The following is a 13,641-nucleotide window of genomic DNA, read 5'->3' on the forward strand; positions in this document are numbered from 1 at the left end:
CCTCCATGGTAGATAAGCTCTGTTATGGGTGACTTGTTTTGCAAAGAACAGAAATGAATACTATCTGATGACGGTGAGCTGACCCTCCAAGGCGTATCTTCTGCCCTTGCGGCAGAGTTTGGAGACTGAAATGCCAGCAATGGTTGTGGCTGCTGTTCCAGTTGCTGCTGGGAAATTGAGGGGCTTTTGGGGATGCAGGAAAAGTATTGCTGTTAATCTACAGAGTGGGCATGCTCTGTAGGTTTGCGTGTGCCATATTTACCCAAATAGGAGGTGACTCTGAATTTAAGAAGATGCCTTAAAAAGAGAGAGGTTAAATACAAGTTATACCTGTGCTTACCCAAAAGAAAGAGGACTCTGAATCTAAGACACATCCCATCCCATCCCTGATATTTAACAGGAATGGAGTGGGGCCCTCGTCTTTGATCTGGGTAAATACGGTATTCTTCAGGATGGGAAAATGGATTGACTGTGAACTTACTTTAAATCAAGAGAGAGGGACAGGGATCTCACTGCTGAAGGTTTCCTGTTTATAGGTTATTTTGTCTAAAGATGGCCATAAAATGAAGATAGATCTTTATTGCAGGAGGGGATGCCATAAATGCCATGGCAAAAAGTCTTTGCTTTTTGCTTCCCTGGTGCCCAGGCAAGGTACATGCGTGTCTCTTTTCTGCTTGCATTAGCAACCTTTCTGATGGCAAGTGTAGAACTGGGCCTTTGGGGCTACTTAACCAGCGGGAGCATCTGTCCTGGTTTGCACACAAGGGAGCTATGCTGATGCAGAAAAAAACATGCAGGCTGGTGCAGAACCCTTTCCAGAGGACCTGCCTCATCTGGGGATGGCATCTCGAGCTCTTTAAATGGGTAGCTGCCTGCCACTTCTGCATTTTGAGGGGGCCAAACCAAAAGCAGGGCTGCGAAACTTTGGCCCTCCTGCAGATGTTGGACTACAACTCCCATCATACCTGTCTATTGGCCACCGTGATTGGGGATGATGGGAGTTGCAGTCCAAAAACAGCTGCAGGACTAACGTGCACTCCTGGTTTACATTTATGCCCCATTCTTTCTCCAAGGAAGCAGTGTATATGGCTATGTTTATCAACTGGATCCTTTTACTTAATTGTTTTAATGGTTTTAATGCCATTTTAAAATATTGTTTAAATTTTAAAAAATTGTTGTAATGTTTTAAACTTTTTGTTTTTGTTTTAACTAATGTTTTACTTTTTGTTTTTATGTTGTTGTAAACCGCCCAGAGAAGTAAGTTTTGGGCGGTATAAAAATATGTTTAAATAAAATAAAATAAAATAAATAGTGAATAGGATCCAGGCAGAAGTGGGGTTCAAGGGCTCGAATGTGCTGGCAGGCTCCTTTTCACCAGGGATGGGAGCCGTAGCTCAGTAGAAGAGCTATGCTCAGCGGAAGAGCTACGCTCAAGTTACCCCTGCTAACTTGGCAAAGAGGCACCTTTTAACATGGTGATTCTCTTTATTTAGCAGGGGGAGAGTAACTGGCCCTCTCCACCCCCAGCACAGTACTTCCAGTGACTGTTGCTGGTGTCTATCTTACGTTTCTTTTTAGATTGGGGACAGGAAGCCATCTTATTTATTTATTATTTCTCTGTGTAAACCACCCTGAGGGCGGTATAGAAATCGAATGAATGAATGAACGAAAAGTATCTCCTTTGCATGCCGAGTGTCCCAGGTTCAATTTCCAGTAGGGCAGATAAAAACTCCCACCTGCAATCTTGGAGAGATGCTGCCAGTCAGTGTAGACCAGGGCTGCTCAATTTTGGCCTTCCAGCTCATTTTGGACTAAAGGTAAAATTTGCCGTTGAGTTGATGTCGACTCCTGGATCCCACAGAGCCCTGTGGTTGTCTTGGGTAGAATACAGGAGGGATTTCCCATTGCCATCTCTCGTGCAGTAGGAGTTGACGCCTTTCAAAATCTTCCTATATCGCTGCTGCCCGATAGAGGTGTTTCCCTTTGTCTGGGAGAAACCTACCAGCAGGGATTCGAACCAGCAGCCTCTGGCTTGCAAGGCAAGTCATTTCCCCGTTGCGCGATTAGGTGGATTACAACTCCCATAATCCAGCAGTCAGTAGCCAGGGATTATGGGAGATGTAGGCCAACATCTGCAGGAGGGCCGAAGTTCAGCAGCCCCGGTGTGTAGACAATACTGAGCTTGATGGACCAAGGGACTGGCTTGGCAGCTTTCTATGTTCCTGCACCATCTCTGCTTCCGAATCTATGTGCAAATATGCATATACTGTGAACCTCTCTGCTCCTAAAACCATTGCTGACACTTTGTTTTCCTTGGCACCAATCCAAAATGTCCTGGCACTTCTGTTCATGTGTGAGGGGGTTTTGCTACTCTCCTCTTCCGCCGCAATATCCCTCCCCGCTCATGCCACATCGCAGTGCTATTCCTGAGGATCCCCCCCCCCCGCCGCCGGCACTCAAGTGTGTTGTGTGTGTGGTGTGTGGTGAGGGGGCGGGGAGGCTGCAGCAGAAAGGAGGTCAGAAAAAATCCTCCATGCACATATGGAAATCCTTGCAGAGTTCTTCTAATATTTAACACGGCCACCCCACTCCTCCCAAGGAACCTTGGCAAAATTCAGCTGTGGAAGCGAAATTTCTAGGTCATGGCTAAGGAATACCAATCAGGAGGTGACTCACTTTGCTGGCGAATGGGAGTGGCTTCCACCTCCACCCCCACCCCGCCGCCTTTAAAAAAAAAAAATGTTTTGGCTGGATCCCTCTTGTCAGCCGCTGTTACTCTTTAACAATATGAAATCTTCAGCCGCTCAAGTTGGAGGTGACTAGGAGCGATGGGGCAACAGAGCCGCCCGAGGTGAATGCCTCCGCATTCGACAGAAGTCCCGTTCCTCTGCTTGGGAATCAATTTCATTTTCGTGAATTGAAGCTACAAGGCACCGCGCCAGACAAGGCAGTGTCTTTCCCCCCTGGGTGAGCATTTCGGAACTGCACGGAGAAGGCGGAGGTCCTAGGCAGGGATCTCTGCTTGCATCCGAAACCGTCTGCTGTGCTTTTGGCGCAATTCACAAAATCAGATCTCTGGATTTGTGAGCTGTCTGCTCAGAGCAGGAGAGCCGAGGCGAAGTTCTGCTGTGTAATGCAAGTTTCTGGAGCAGCGGGCGGGTGGGGTGGGGGCTTTAAATGTCTCCGCCGCCTGTCAGCATGCTCTCATTTGCTGGCAGGAAGTGTTGTGACTTGCCTAGCATTACAGCCGTGAGAGGAATGCTGGGCTTCCAGCTTAACTTTCTGGGCGTGGGAGAAAGTTCCATCTTGCGCCGGGCCAGGCAAGGGAACAGGTCTGCTCGCCTCCCAAATCCGGACGGGGCTAGGTAAGGAGGCGGAAAGCCGGGAACCCGGAGCTTCAACTTTGGCTCACTTTCTGCTGCAGTGCAGCGAAGTGCAACTCGGAGGCTTGGCGTTCTCTTGTGGCTCCTCTCCCTTAAGTATGTGTGTGTGGATGTGTGTCTCTTTCTGCCCTCTTGATTCGCCTTTGGAGCTGCATGCTGGGGCTGGAGAGAAACAGAAGCAAACCTTTGAGAGCGCTTCTTGCAAGCACTGATTTGGGTTTGGACTTTGATCAGTGTCTGTGCCTCTCCCGTGGGCTTAGCACTGTTGCCATCCTCCTTGGTTCCCTCGCGAAAGCAATTGGGTGAGTCCGTGTCTGAACACACGGGATCCAAGCCAGCACTGGAGTGGTCTCTCAAGAGGGTCATTTAAACCCAGGACTCTTTTAAAACCCACTTCCAAGTTGATCCTGTGAAGTGGGGGGCAAGGAGGGTTTTGAGGAACTTGGGGGAGCATTGGGGAAATGGGAGCAGTGGGGTTCTGCAGAACAAACGCAGAATGGACACTTTCCAGAGAGCTCCCCTTTGCCCTAGAATGGAGAGCGGGAGGGCAGCCAAGCAGAATGGCAAAGGCTGTTCTCCCGTGATTCTTGCCGGTCCCTCTTGCAGGTGTTGTGATCTCCTGGCCTCCTGAAGCTTCATTGTGAAACTATTGAGGCAGGAATCCGTGGCTGGATTCCAGGGTTGCAAAGTTTACCTGCTTCAGTCCCTTTTGGTGCCAGGCGGTGGGCCTCCTGACTGTGTGCAGGATTTCAGGCCAAATTTTGTGTGTCTCATCCAACATAAACGGCAGGGACGACAAATATTTATATACTGCTTATATATATTTATATTTATATGCTGCTTATATTGATTTGATTTAAGTGCTGTACCGCTATATAAAAAGCCATTTTCTTCCACCATATCTATCTATCTATCTATCTATCATCTATCTATCTATCTATCTATCTATCTATCTATCTATCTATCTATCTATCTATCTATCTAATTTGTACACCGCCCCAAACTTTTGTCTCTGGGCAGTTATATACTTTGGCGGTTATATATTTTGGTATATTTTCACCGCCAAGTCAGTGTTGACTCATGGCGACCTCAGAGCCCTGTAGTTGTCTTTGGTAGAATACAGGAGGGGTTGACCATGGCCTCCCCCTGCGCAGTATGAGATGATGCCTTTCAGCATCTTCCTATGTTGCTGCTGCCCGATATAGGTGTTTCTGGGAAGCATACCAGCGAGGATTCGAACTGGCAACCTCTGGCTTGCTAATCAAGTCATTTCCCCACTGTGCCATTAAGCGGCTTTCCATTTATATACCGAATATATATTATGTTTTATATACTGTTCATTATATTATATACCACTATATAAAAGGGCCATTTTCTTCTTCTACCAGTGTTTCAGAAGTATTGCCATCATGCACGTCTCCATCCCTCTTTATTTCTTGTTTGCTCCATTAGTTTCAGGACAGGCAACGGTAGGCTAAAAATCAGTATAAATTATCGATTCAAAATTATCCCAATGGAAATGGAATAGCTGCCTGCAGATGCATCTCTCTGTCCCCAAAGAGGCACTTTCAGATCACATTTTATCCAGCGCAGCTTTTGTTTTAAATGGTTTGAAGACAGCCATGCAGCAAGTTAAGAGGCTGCCCATAATGCCACGTGGGACAGGAGGCATGCCCCACCCATAAGCGGCTCCCTTTGCAACTCTGTTCTTAAAAGGTTTGGAATGTGGGCATAAGCCCAGGTCCTTCCCTGGGCAAACCCAACTCATCTGTGATCAGAACTGAACTTAATCTGGTCCTTGCATCCTATTCCGACACTTCTTTTGTCTCCGGAGCAAGCAAGTGGTATGGAATCAAATGTTTACAGGGGGATCTCAGAGAATCCCATTTTAATAGTATATTTTAGGGCCCCGACTCCCAGTCCATAACCGTGTATCAGGCTTGTATTGCTTTTAACTGCTGGATATTTTATTTGCCCGCTCATTCCTCCCAGTTAGCTATCCTATTTTACATATCTTATTTTAGCCACTTCATTTTAATACATATTTTATATTATATGACTGTATCCTTTTAAACATAGAGGTTTATAATTATGACTATAGTCTTGGTGATTTTACAGTTTTGCCTCTGTTTCCCCCCCCAAGGGGTAGTAGAGTCATAATTTTAAAGTAATACAACTCTATTTTATAATTTGATATTGATTCATACTCTACTGTTTTATCTTATGCTGGTCTTGCACTGTAATAAAGATGATTGATTGATTGATTGATAGTATATTTTAAGTTCCTGTATGTCTGGTTAAAGAGCAGTTAATGGGGCAATAATTTTCTTTCTTTTCTTTCTTTCTTTCTTTTCTTTCTTTCTTTCTTTCAAAAAAGGAAAATATTCTTTGAACCTAGTCAGAAACAGGACAGCTGAATTACATACAAATCCTGAAGATTTGGGTTGGGTTAGACCAGCCACCTAATGGTGCAGCGGGGAAATGACTTGACTTAGCAAGCCAGAGGTTGCCAGTTCAAATCCCCGCTGGTAGGTTTCCCAGACTATGGGAAACACCTCTATCGGGCAGCAGTGATATAGGAAGATGCTGAAAGGCATCATCTCATACTGCACGGGAGATGGCAATGGGAAACCCCTCCTGTATGCTACCAAAGACGACCACAGGGCTCTGTGGCCGCCAGGAGTCAAAAACGACTCGATGGCACACTTTACCTTTTAGAGTGTATCCTCCTAATGTTCTCCTTTGATTCCACATCACCTGCTTACAAGGACACAGTGAAACCCTGAAGCTGCTTCAGTGCGCTTATGGGTGGGGCTGGGAGTTGAACCTGTCCAGACTCGGCACTTCACCTCACCCCTGGCTCCGGAAAGCACCCTTTCTTCCAACAGGTTTGCACACCACCAAAGTGATGAATTAGCCACAGTTTGCCCATTAAACTTTTGCCCGGCCAGAATCCACCTTTGGAAGCAGCCATTTCTCAGGCCTTGGCTGCAAGGCTTCCACTAGGCAGGGCTTTTCGTGATCACTGTGCAAATCTTTCCCTAAACCAACGAGAGCAGCATATGGTGGGGGAAGGGGGTGCCAGCTGCCCCTAACAACCATGTTAGGCTGGTTCTCAGGAGGACCAGCAATAGGTCCCTATTTTATAAATGTTGTGAGCCGAGCAATAGTGTACTGCAGTACCCCAAGCAATAGTGTCCTGTAGAGGCGGGGTCTAAACATTTTAAATAAATAAACAAACAAACTAAAGCCCCATTCAAAGGCTGCCTGGATCAAGGAATGGATTAACCAAAAACACCACATCACTGTCCCACCCAAAGTTTGGGAACTGTGTGCATTCCCATTTTCTGATGGTCTGCTCATAAGGAGCACAGCAGGAGGCAGGAGACGTGATTGTATGCAAGGCTCATGCTGGGGGTGTTTGTTCCTACCTCATTCAGCAGCTGGGTACAGCTGCTAGGTAGGACGGAGCCCTCCTTCCCAACACGAGGTTTGCAGACGATCACTTCCCCTGCCTTCTACCTTGCTTCTCATGAGCACCCAATCAGAAAACGGGGATGCACACAGCTCACGAACTGGGGTACAATGCTTGCCCTACCCTAGAGAACCAGCCTATTGTGTTTGACCCAAACATTCCTACTGGCTGGCTGTCTCTCCATTTCTAGCCCTGCCTATTTTAACCTTGTAAATAAGTCCATGAAAGTTAACTAGCCTACAGTAACTTTGTACTTTGTTTATGCTAACCATTTGTGACCTAGAAGAGAAGAAAAACCACCCTGTAATGCTTCCTTGCTTGGTCGCCTGCAGGCGGATAGGTACTCTCCAGCATTCCCTCTTACAGGGAGTCCCAGATGTTGTTAACGACAACTCCCAGAATCCCCAAGCAAAAGCCCTTGCAGCTGGGGATTCTGGGAGTTGTAGTCAACATCTGGGAATCCTTGTTAGAGGGAACACTGGTACCCGCCATTAGCAAGCATCTGTTGACCAGTCTTTGTGGCAAATAAGGATGGTAGAATCTAGAGGCAAGGACTCCATGGCATTGGCTTTCAAAGTTTGCTGGGAACTTAGAGAAACACTAAAATGTATTTGGTTGATTTAGGCACTATGTGGAGGTTGTTTCGGTTAGTAATTATTTGAGAGAGTGGTTCACATTTGCTGTATGTATTTCATTATTTTGTTTGCTGCTTTGAGCCCTGGTTTAGAAATGTCCTAATTTTTTTTTAAAAAGCCAACAGCGTTGGTGGGATCAGACTATCTCTTCTGTGTCCTGCTGCTGTTGGTGAGATGGTTGGTGTCATGTCATAAGCCACATCTCACCGTGGTTGGTGAGATGATTGTGACTTGTTGCTGCTGTGACAATTAAGTTGCCGTGATTTGATTGTGTGTTTGTTTTTGCCATTTGCGGCTTTGGACGTCTCTTTTGAATGCTGCTGCACGATACAGGTGGGGGAATCATGGTTTTTAATTGCTTCCTGGTGTATAAAAGCACTCCCTGCAAGTGGAAAACTAGCAGAACATGGAGTCGGTCTGTGCTAGCTTTTTACTTCTGGGGACTTTTTCACGTGGCAGAGTGTGGTATCTCCCTGCAGTCTGTGATGGGACAAATTCTGCGACCTCAAAACTCCATGAATAGAGCAGGCCTCTGTTACCTGTCCTGACCATAGGATGGAATGGGCTTCAAGTATGAATATATTTATAGAAATTAAATCCTCCCCCTCTGTGGGCTGCTGCTTTTTAAAGAGTTTCCTTCTTGACTGCAGGGCTGACTTTTTGGCGTGTGGGGGTGCATCCTTTCCTTGCTAGGAATGCCTCCACTGGCTGGTTGGAATGTCTCTTCTGTTAGAATGTATTGTTTCTAATCTGTGGTGGTTCTTGTGCCATCTCATTCCTAACCTTTGTGGTCTGAAGGCTGCATCTGTCTGACTCCTTGGGCTGCTGAGATGACCTTGTGCAGAATGTTTCCAAAGAGTTTTTGCTTGGATTTCGAGAGGCAGTGTTGGAACAGCAGTTCCTGTAAAGGCTTCTGGCTTCAGGTACAGAGAAAGAGAGCTCACTTTTCATAGCTTGAGGGAGCGTGTGACAGCAAGGATGGGCCCACAGCGGCTTGCTGGGCCAACTTATTGTAATCTGTCCTTGTTGCTACTGTTAAAGCAGTCTGAAGGTAGGAGGGCTTAACCTTTTTGAACCTGGATTCCTCCAGCGTAGCTCATAGGACTGGAATTGCTGCTTTTGATGGGACCAGTTTGCATGTTCTAAGAATCTGGTGGAAGATTACCCTCCTGTTGTGAAGTGCTTTGAAACAGACTAGGGCTGCTCGCCCAGTTATCATTAGAGTAAGAGAAGCATATTTCCCTATTTCGGGAGCTGGGGGAAGGGGTTTAAACCTCAGCTGGGTGGGAGGGTTTTTGCTCCTAACTCATTTGGAAACTGAGGACAAAATCTGGGGAGGGTGTGCTTGTCCTGTCTGGTTGGGATTTCCGAGATGAGCAAGCTATTCTCCTCCAACCTTACTTTTATCTAACACATGGTCAGATATCAGAAGTGTGCACAGCTCCGAAACTAGGGTAGGAGAAGCCACTCGTGAGGACAGCCCTTATATCTGAAGTAGGAACACAGGAAGTTGCCATGTACTGAGTCATAGGGACATAGGAAGCTGCCATATACTGAGTCAGAACATTGGTCTATCTAGCTCAGTATTCTCTTCACAGACTGGCAGCGGCTTCTCCAAGGTTGCGGGCAGGAATCACTCTCAGCCCTATCTTGCAGATGCCAGGGAAGGAAATTGGAGCTTCGATGCTCTTCTCAGAGCGGCTCCATCCCCTGAGGGGAATATCTTACAGTGCTCACACTTCTAGTCTCCCATTCATATGCAACCAGGGCAGACCCTGCTTAGCTAAGGGGACTAGTCATGCTTGCTGCCACAAGACCAGCCTGTGCTTCCCATGGAGGAACTAGGGATTCTGCCAGACTAGGGATTCTGCCATTGTGACAGGGGATGATGGGAGCTATAGTATACAACATCTGGGAACCCAAGCTTGAGAACTTCTCCAATAGACCAAATGTCTAGGCCCCCCGCCCCAATTCTCACTGTAGTCTCCGGTGATGGGGGCCGTGAACAGGGACTTTAAAAGACTAGGGCAGAGTTTTTATAGATAGCTGTTCAATGCAAAATTGAATGCAAGTAATGGAGGCTCCATCTCCTCCATTATGGAGCCTCCATATTAGAAATTTATTTATTTATAGCTATGTGAACTGCTTTGGGAACTTCTTATTTGAAAAGCAGTATATAAATATCCATCATCTTTGTATTTGTACAGAGGGAGTCGTCCTCCAGTTACCAAACACTAAGGATGATGATCGAAATACAACAGTAGCAATAATAATAATTTATTAATGTTTAGGATTTATATTGTGCTTTTCTTGTATGTTCAAACAGCTTCTTATGCATTTTAAGAAGGTAACAAATTCTCAGTCCTCTTGGCAGCGGCTCTGCAGCAGGGTAGGGCTTGAGGATCATTCCTGTGTTAAGAGGCAGAAAGACGGTGGCTTCTCCAAAGCTACTTTGTGAGCTAGTGACGAGGCCTTGCACCAGAGCTGCTGTGGTTCTAGCTGACGCTCCTCACCGCAAACTCTCTGTCTCCATCATGACTTTCATTGTATTGTTTGGATGAAGCATAAGCTTACCCTGCAAATATTTATATTCAAGGGTGGAGGATAAATCCATAACTTTGAACTGACCTGCATGTACACTTTTGAGCCAAAAGTTGGAGAGTGCTGCCAGAGGTTGGGGAATGGATGTCCAAACAGTTCATACGGCCGAGTCCAGCCTTCTGTTTTGCACGGCAGCTAAATGCCAGAAAGCTCAGAAACAGAGGCTGAAGGTGGCCATGACTTGGCCATGTTACTCTTTGTCCACAGTATCTGGCATCCAAAGGTATACAGTCTCTGCATGTGGAGGCTCCATTCAGCTGTCCTTGGTCTTTGTCCTGAACCACTCAGGCCTTGGACGACACTGTCTTTAATGGCATAGTGTGTGTACACACACAACATATGCACACCTTGTCCCAAGCAGCTTTTTAAAGCATTTGCATAACCAGAACATGCATAAATGAAACTTCCTTAGCTACAGCCACCACGATCAAAGCAGGCATCTTCCCATATACTCCTGGTACGCTTTGCCTCTGGTTATAGCAAGGGCACCTACAGCATACTGAAAAGCTGTCATTCATCACCCTTTTATAGCAGGTGCTCTCATCTCTGCGAAACCAGAAAGGAAAGGAGCAGCTGGGAGAAGTCACTTCTGTTTCTGGGTATCAGGCCTGATCTTCTCTTCATCCAGCTTCAAATGTTTAGAAACCAATTCTGCACAAAAAGGAACACAGGATGCTGTCTTATGCTGAGTCAGACCCTTGGTCCATCTAGCTCAGGATTGCCTACGCAGACTGGCAGCAGCTTCTCCAAGGTTGCAGGCAGGAGTCTCCCTCAGCCCTCTCTTGGAGATGCTGCCAGGGAGGGAACTTGGAACCTTCTGCATGCAAGCTTTCAAGTGCTCTTCCAAGAGTGGCCCCATCCCATAAGCCAGTGGTTTCCAACCTGAGTTCCCCCAGCTTTTGCTGAACTACAACTCCCAGCCACAATAAATTGTAGCTGGGGATGATGGGAGTTGTAGTTCAGCAACAGCTGGAGTGCCACAGGTTGGGAGACCCTGCCTTAAGGGGAACATCTTCAAATGCTCGCACATGCTGTCTCCCATTCTAATGCAAACCAGGGGAGAGTCTGCTTAGCAAAGGGGACAATCCATGCTTGCTACGATAAGACCAGCTCTCTTCCTCAAATGTTCAGCGGGGGAAATTGCACATCCCTTCATGACAGCATACATTTGTAGATGCTAGGGCTATTTCTAGACCGGAAAGGAGAAGCTTACGTAGGAACATAGGAAGCTGCCTTATGCTAGGGCAGTTCACATGATGATGACTAGGATGAGAGGCATGTTCTCCCCTAGTTGAGGACCTGCACATGCTCCCCATTTCGGATTGAGGCCAGAGGCTCCTTCCGCCGTGTGCTAAGCAGCTGCTGGATTGGAGGGTCTTTAACCCAGGTCTTAAACTAGGGGGGAAAGGCCTCTGACCCAGCTGCTGCTTAGCACACAGTCACGGCCAGAGCCTCTGACCTTGTTCTTACCTTGCAGAAAACAGAAGCATGCACTCCTCCTGAACTAGAGTGGTGGATCTCTCCCCACCCCCAACAAGGCACCTGCAGTTTTAACCATTTTAATCGGAGGAGAACTGGTCTTGTGGGAGCAAGCATGAATTGTCCCCTTTTCTAAGTAGGGTCTGCCCTGGTTTGCACTTGAATGGGAGACTGCACGTGTGAGCACTGATAAGATATTCCCCTTGGAGGATGGAACTGCTCTGGGAAGAGCACCTGGCATTCTGCTTGCATGCAGAAGGCTCCAAGTTCCCTCCCTGGCAGCATCTCCAAGATAGGACTGAGAGAGATTCCTGCCTGCAACCTTAGAGAAGATGCTGCCAGTCTATGAAGACAGTACTGAGCTAGATGGGCCAATGGTCTGACTCGGTATATGGCAGCTTCCTAGGTTCCTATGAGTTGTAGCCAACAACATCTGTGAATCCCTGTTAGAGGGAACAGTGGTTCAGTCCCTGGTAGCATCTCCAGGTAGGGCTAGGAAAGGCCCTTCTGTGCCTGAAACCTTGGAGAAGCTGCTGCCTGCCAGTGCAGCAGTGTTCCCTCTAACAGGACTATTTTAGTCCCTGTAGCAAGACAGCCCGGCAGCATTTTGCACCATTTAGAAAATCACCGCCGGAGAGCTACGTCTGCTGCAGATCCCAGCCGCAAATGCCACACTGTGGTTGTTTGCTCTCCAAATGCTAACTTGGCAAAGAGGCACCTCTTAATGTGGTGATTCTCTTTTATTTAGCAGGGGGAGAGTAACTGGCCCTACCCGCCCCCAGCACAGTACCTCCAGTGACTGTTAGATTGTGAGCCCTTTGGGGTCAGGGATCCATCTTACTTCCTTCCTTCCTTCCTTCCTTCCTTCCTTCCTTCCTTCCTTCCTTCCTTCCTTCCTTCCTTCCTTACTTACTTACTTACTTACTTACTTACTTACTCTATCTATCTATCTATCTATCTATCTATCTATCTATCTATCTATCTATCTATCTATCTATCTATCTATTAATTGTCTCTTCATGTAAACCTCTCTGAGCCATTTTTGGAAGAGTGGTTTAGAAATTGAATGAATGAATGAATGAATGAGGCGGGAACCCAGACACTGACAGTCCTTCCTGGCAGGTGAAGCAGTGCATCTTCCAGTCCGCACCCAGATAGGGCTTTTCCTCTGGGCGCTGCTCTCTTTGGCATGGCCGTGACTCTGCTCTTACTCTGGATGAGCTCACCGGCATTGGCTGCTCCTCCCGCTGGGTGTTCCCTGCCCTTGTGGGTGCCTCCTTGTCATGGCCTCTGATTTCAGCCAGCAAGTAAAAGCAAACACTCAACTGATTTGTGAATAAATACCTCCTTTGATTAAATAAATAGCAACTTTGTTATTGAGACAGGGTGGCTGTATCGGCCATCACCAGCATTCTTATGGGTGCCCACATGCCTGGGTGAGACCCGCTTCTGCATTAGTACATTCCTGTGCAGTGGTGCTTCAAGGGAGATTGTCAGCTGGGCTGTGGCTTTGGACTTGTTCATGAGAGAGATGCGTATTCAAACAAATAGGGTCTAGGAACATAGGAAGCTGCCATATAATGAGTCAGACCACTGTTCCATCTCGCTCAGTATTGTCTACACAGACTGGCAGTGGCTTGTCCAAGCTTGCAGGCAGGAGTGTCTCTCAGTCCCGGGCGCCAGGGAGCCATGGTGCCTAGAACTTTAACCATGGTGCCTAGGCTAGGATATTCAGAGGCAGAGTCAATGAAATCTTTATTTGTCCCAGGCAGCCCTGTTTCTGCTCCAACTTGTTGGAAAGAGGACAAAGAAAAGCCCATCCCCACATGCCCCGCCCCACCCCACTTACACACACAATGTCCATCATGAAGTCCGGTAATTTTTATGAGTGTCCGCTGCTATCAGGCTTCTAAATTTTTGAGCTGCCTCCTTAATCAAAAAATAAATAAATTGTCAAGGCCTGACTTAGAACCCTCTGCATCCAAACCTGTTGCAGAATTTCTGATTGCCATGACTTGTATCTGTGATGAAAATGGGGTGTGTAATGTTCTACAGCAGACCTGAAACA

General features: G+C 47.0%; 1 protein-coding gene across 7 annotated transcripts in view; it reads left to right on the forward strand.

Moving 5' to 3' along the window:
- PLS3 (plastin 3) overlaps positions 1–13,641 on the forward strand; it is a 59,015-nt gene that overhangs the window by 12,282 nt on the left and 33,092 nt on the right. For 2 of the 7 annotated variants that reach the window (XM_053274284.1, XM_053274285.1), the window contains exon 1: positions 2,759–2,967. The exons of 1 other annotated variant lie outside the window; for it this stretch is intronic. Coding sequence is in view for 2 of the 6 variants with exons in the window: in XM_053274279.1 (XP_053130254.1) it covers positions 8,324–8,416 (93 nt within the window). In the remaining 4 variants the exon portion in view is untranslated. Of the gene's footprint in view, positions 1–2,758; positions 2,968–3,217; positions 3,366–8,308; positions 8,417–13,641 lie in introns of those variants that run through there. 4 more of the 7 variants (XM_053274282.1, XM_053274283.1, XM_053274279.1 and 1 more) reach the window with 2 other exon arrangements.

Source organism: Hemicordylus capensis, chromosome 11 (assembly GCF_027244095.1).
Source record: "Hemicordylus capensis ecotype Gifberg chromosome 11, rHemCap1.1.pri, whole genome shotgun sequence".
In the NCBI taxonomy this organism is placed as follows: domain Eukaryota; kingdom Metazoa; phylum Chordata; class Lepidosauria; order Squamata; family Cordylidae; genus Hemicordylus; species Hemicordylus capensis.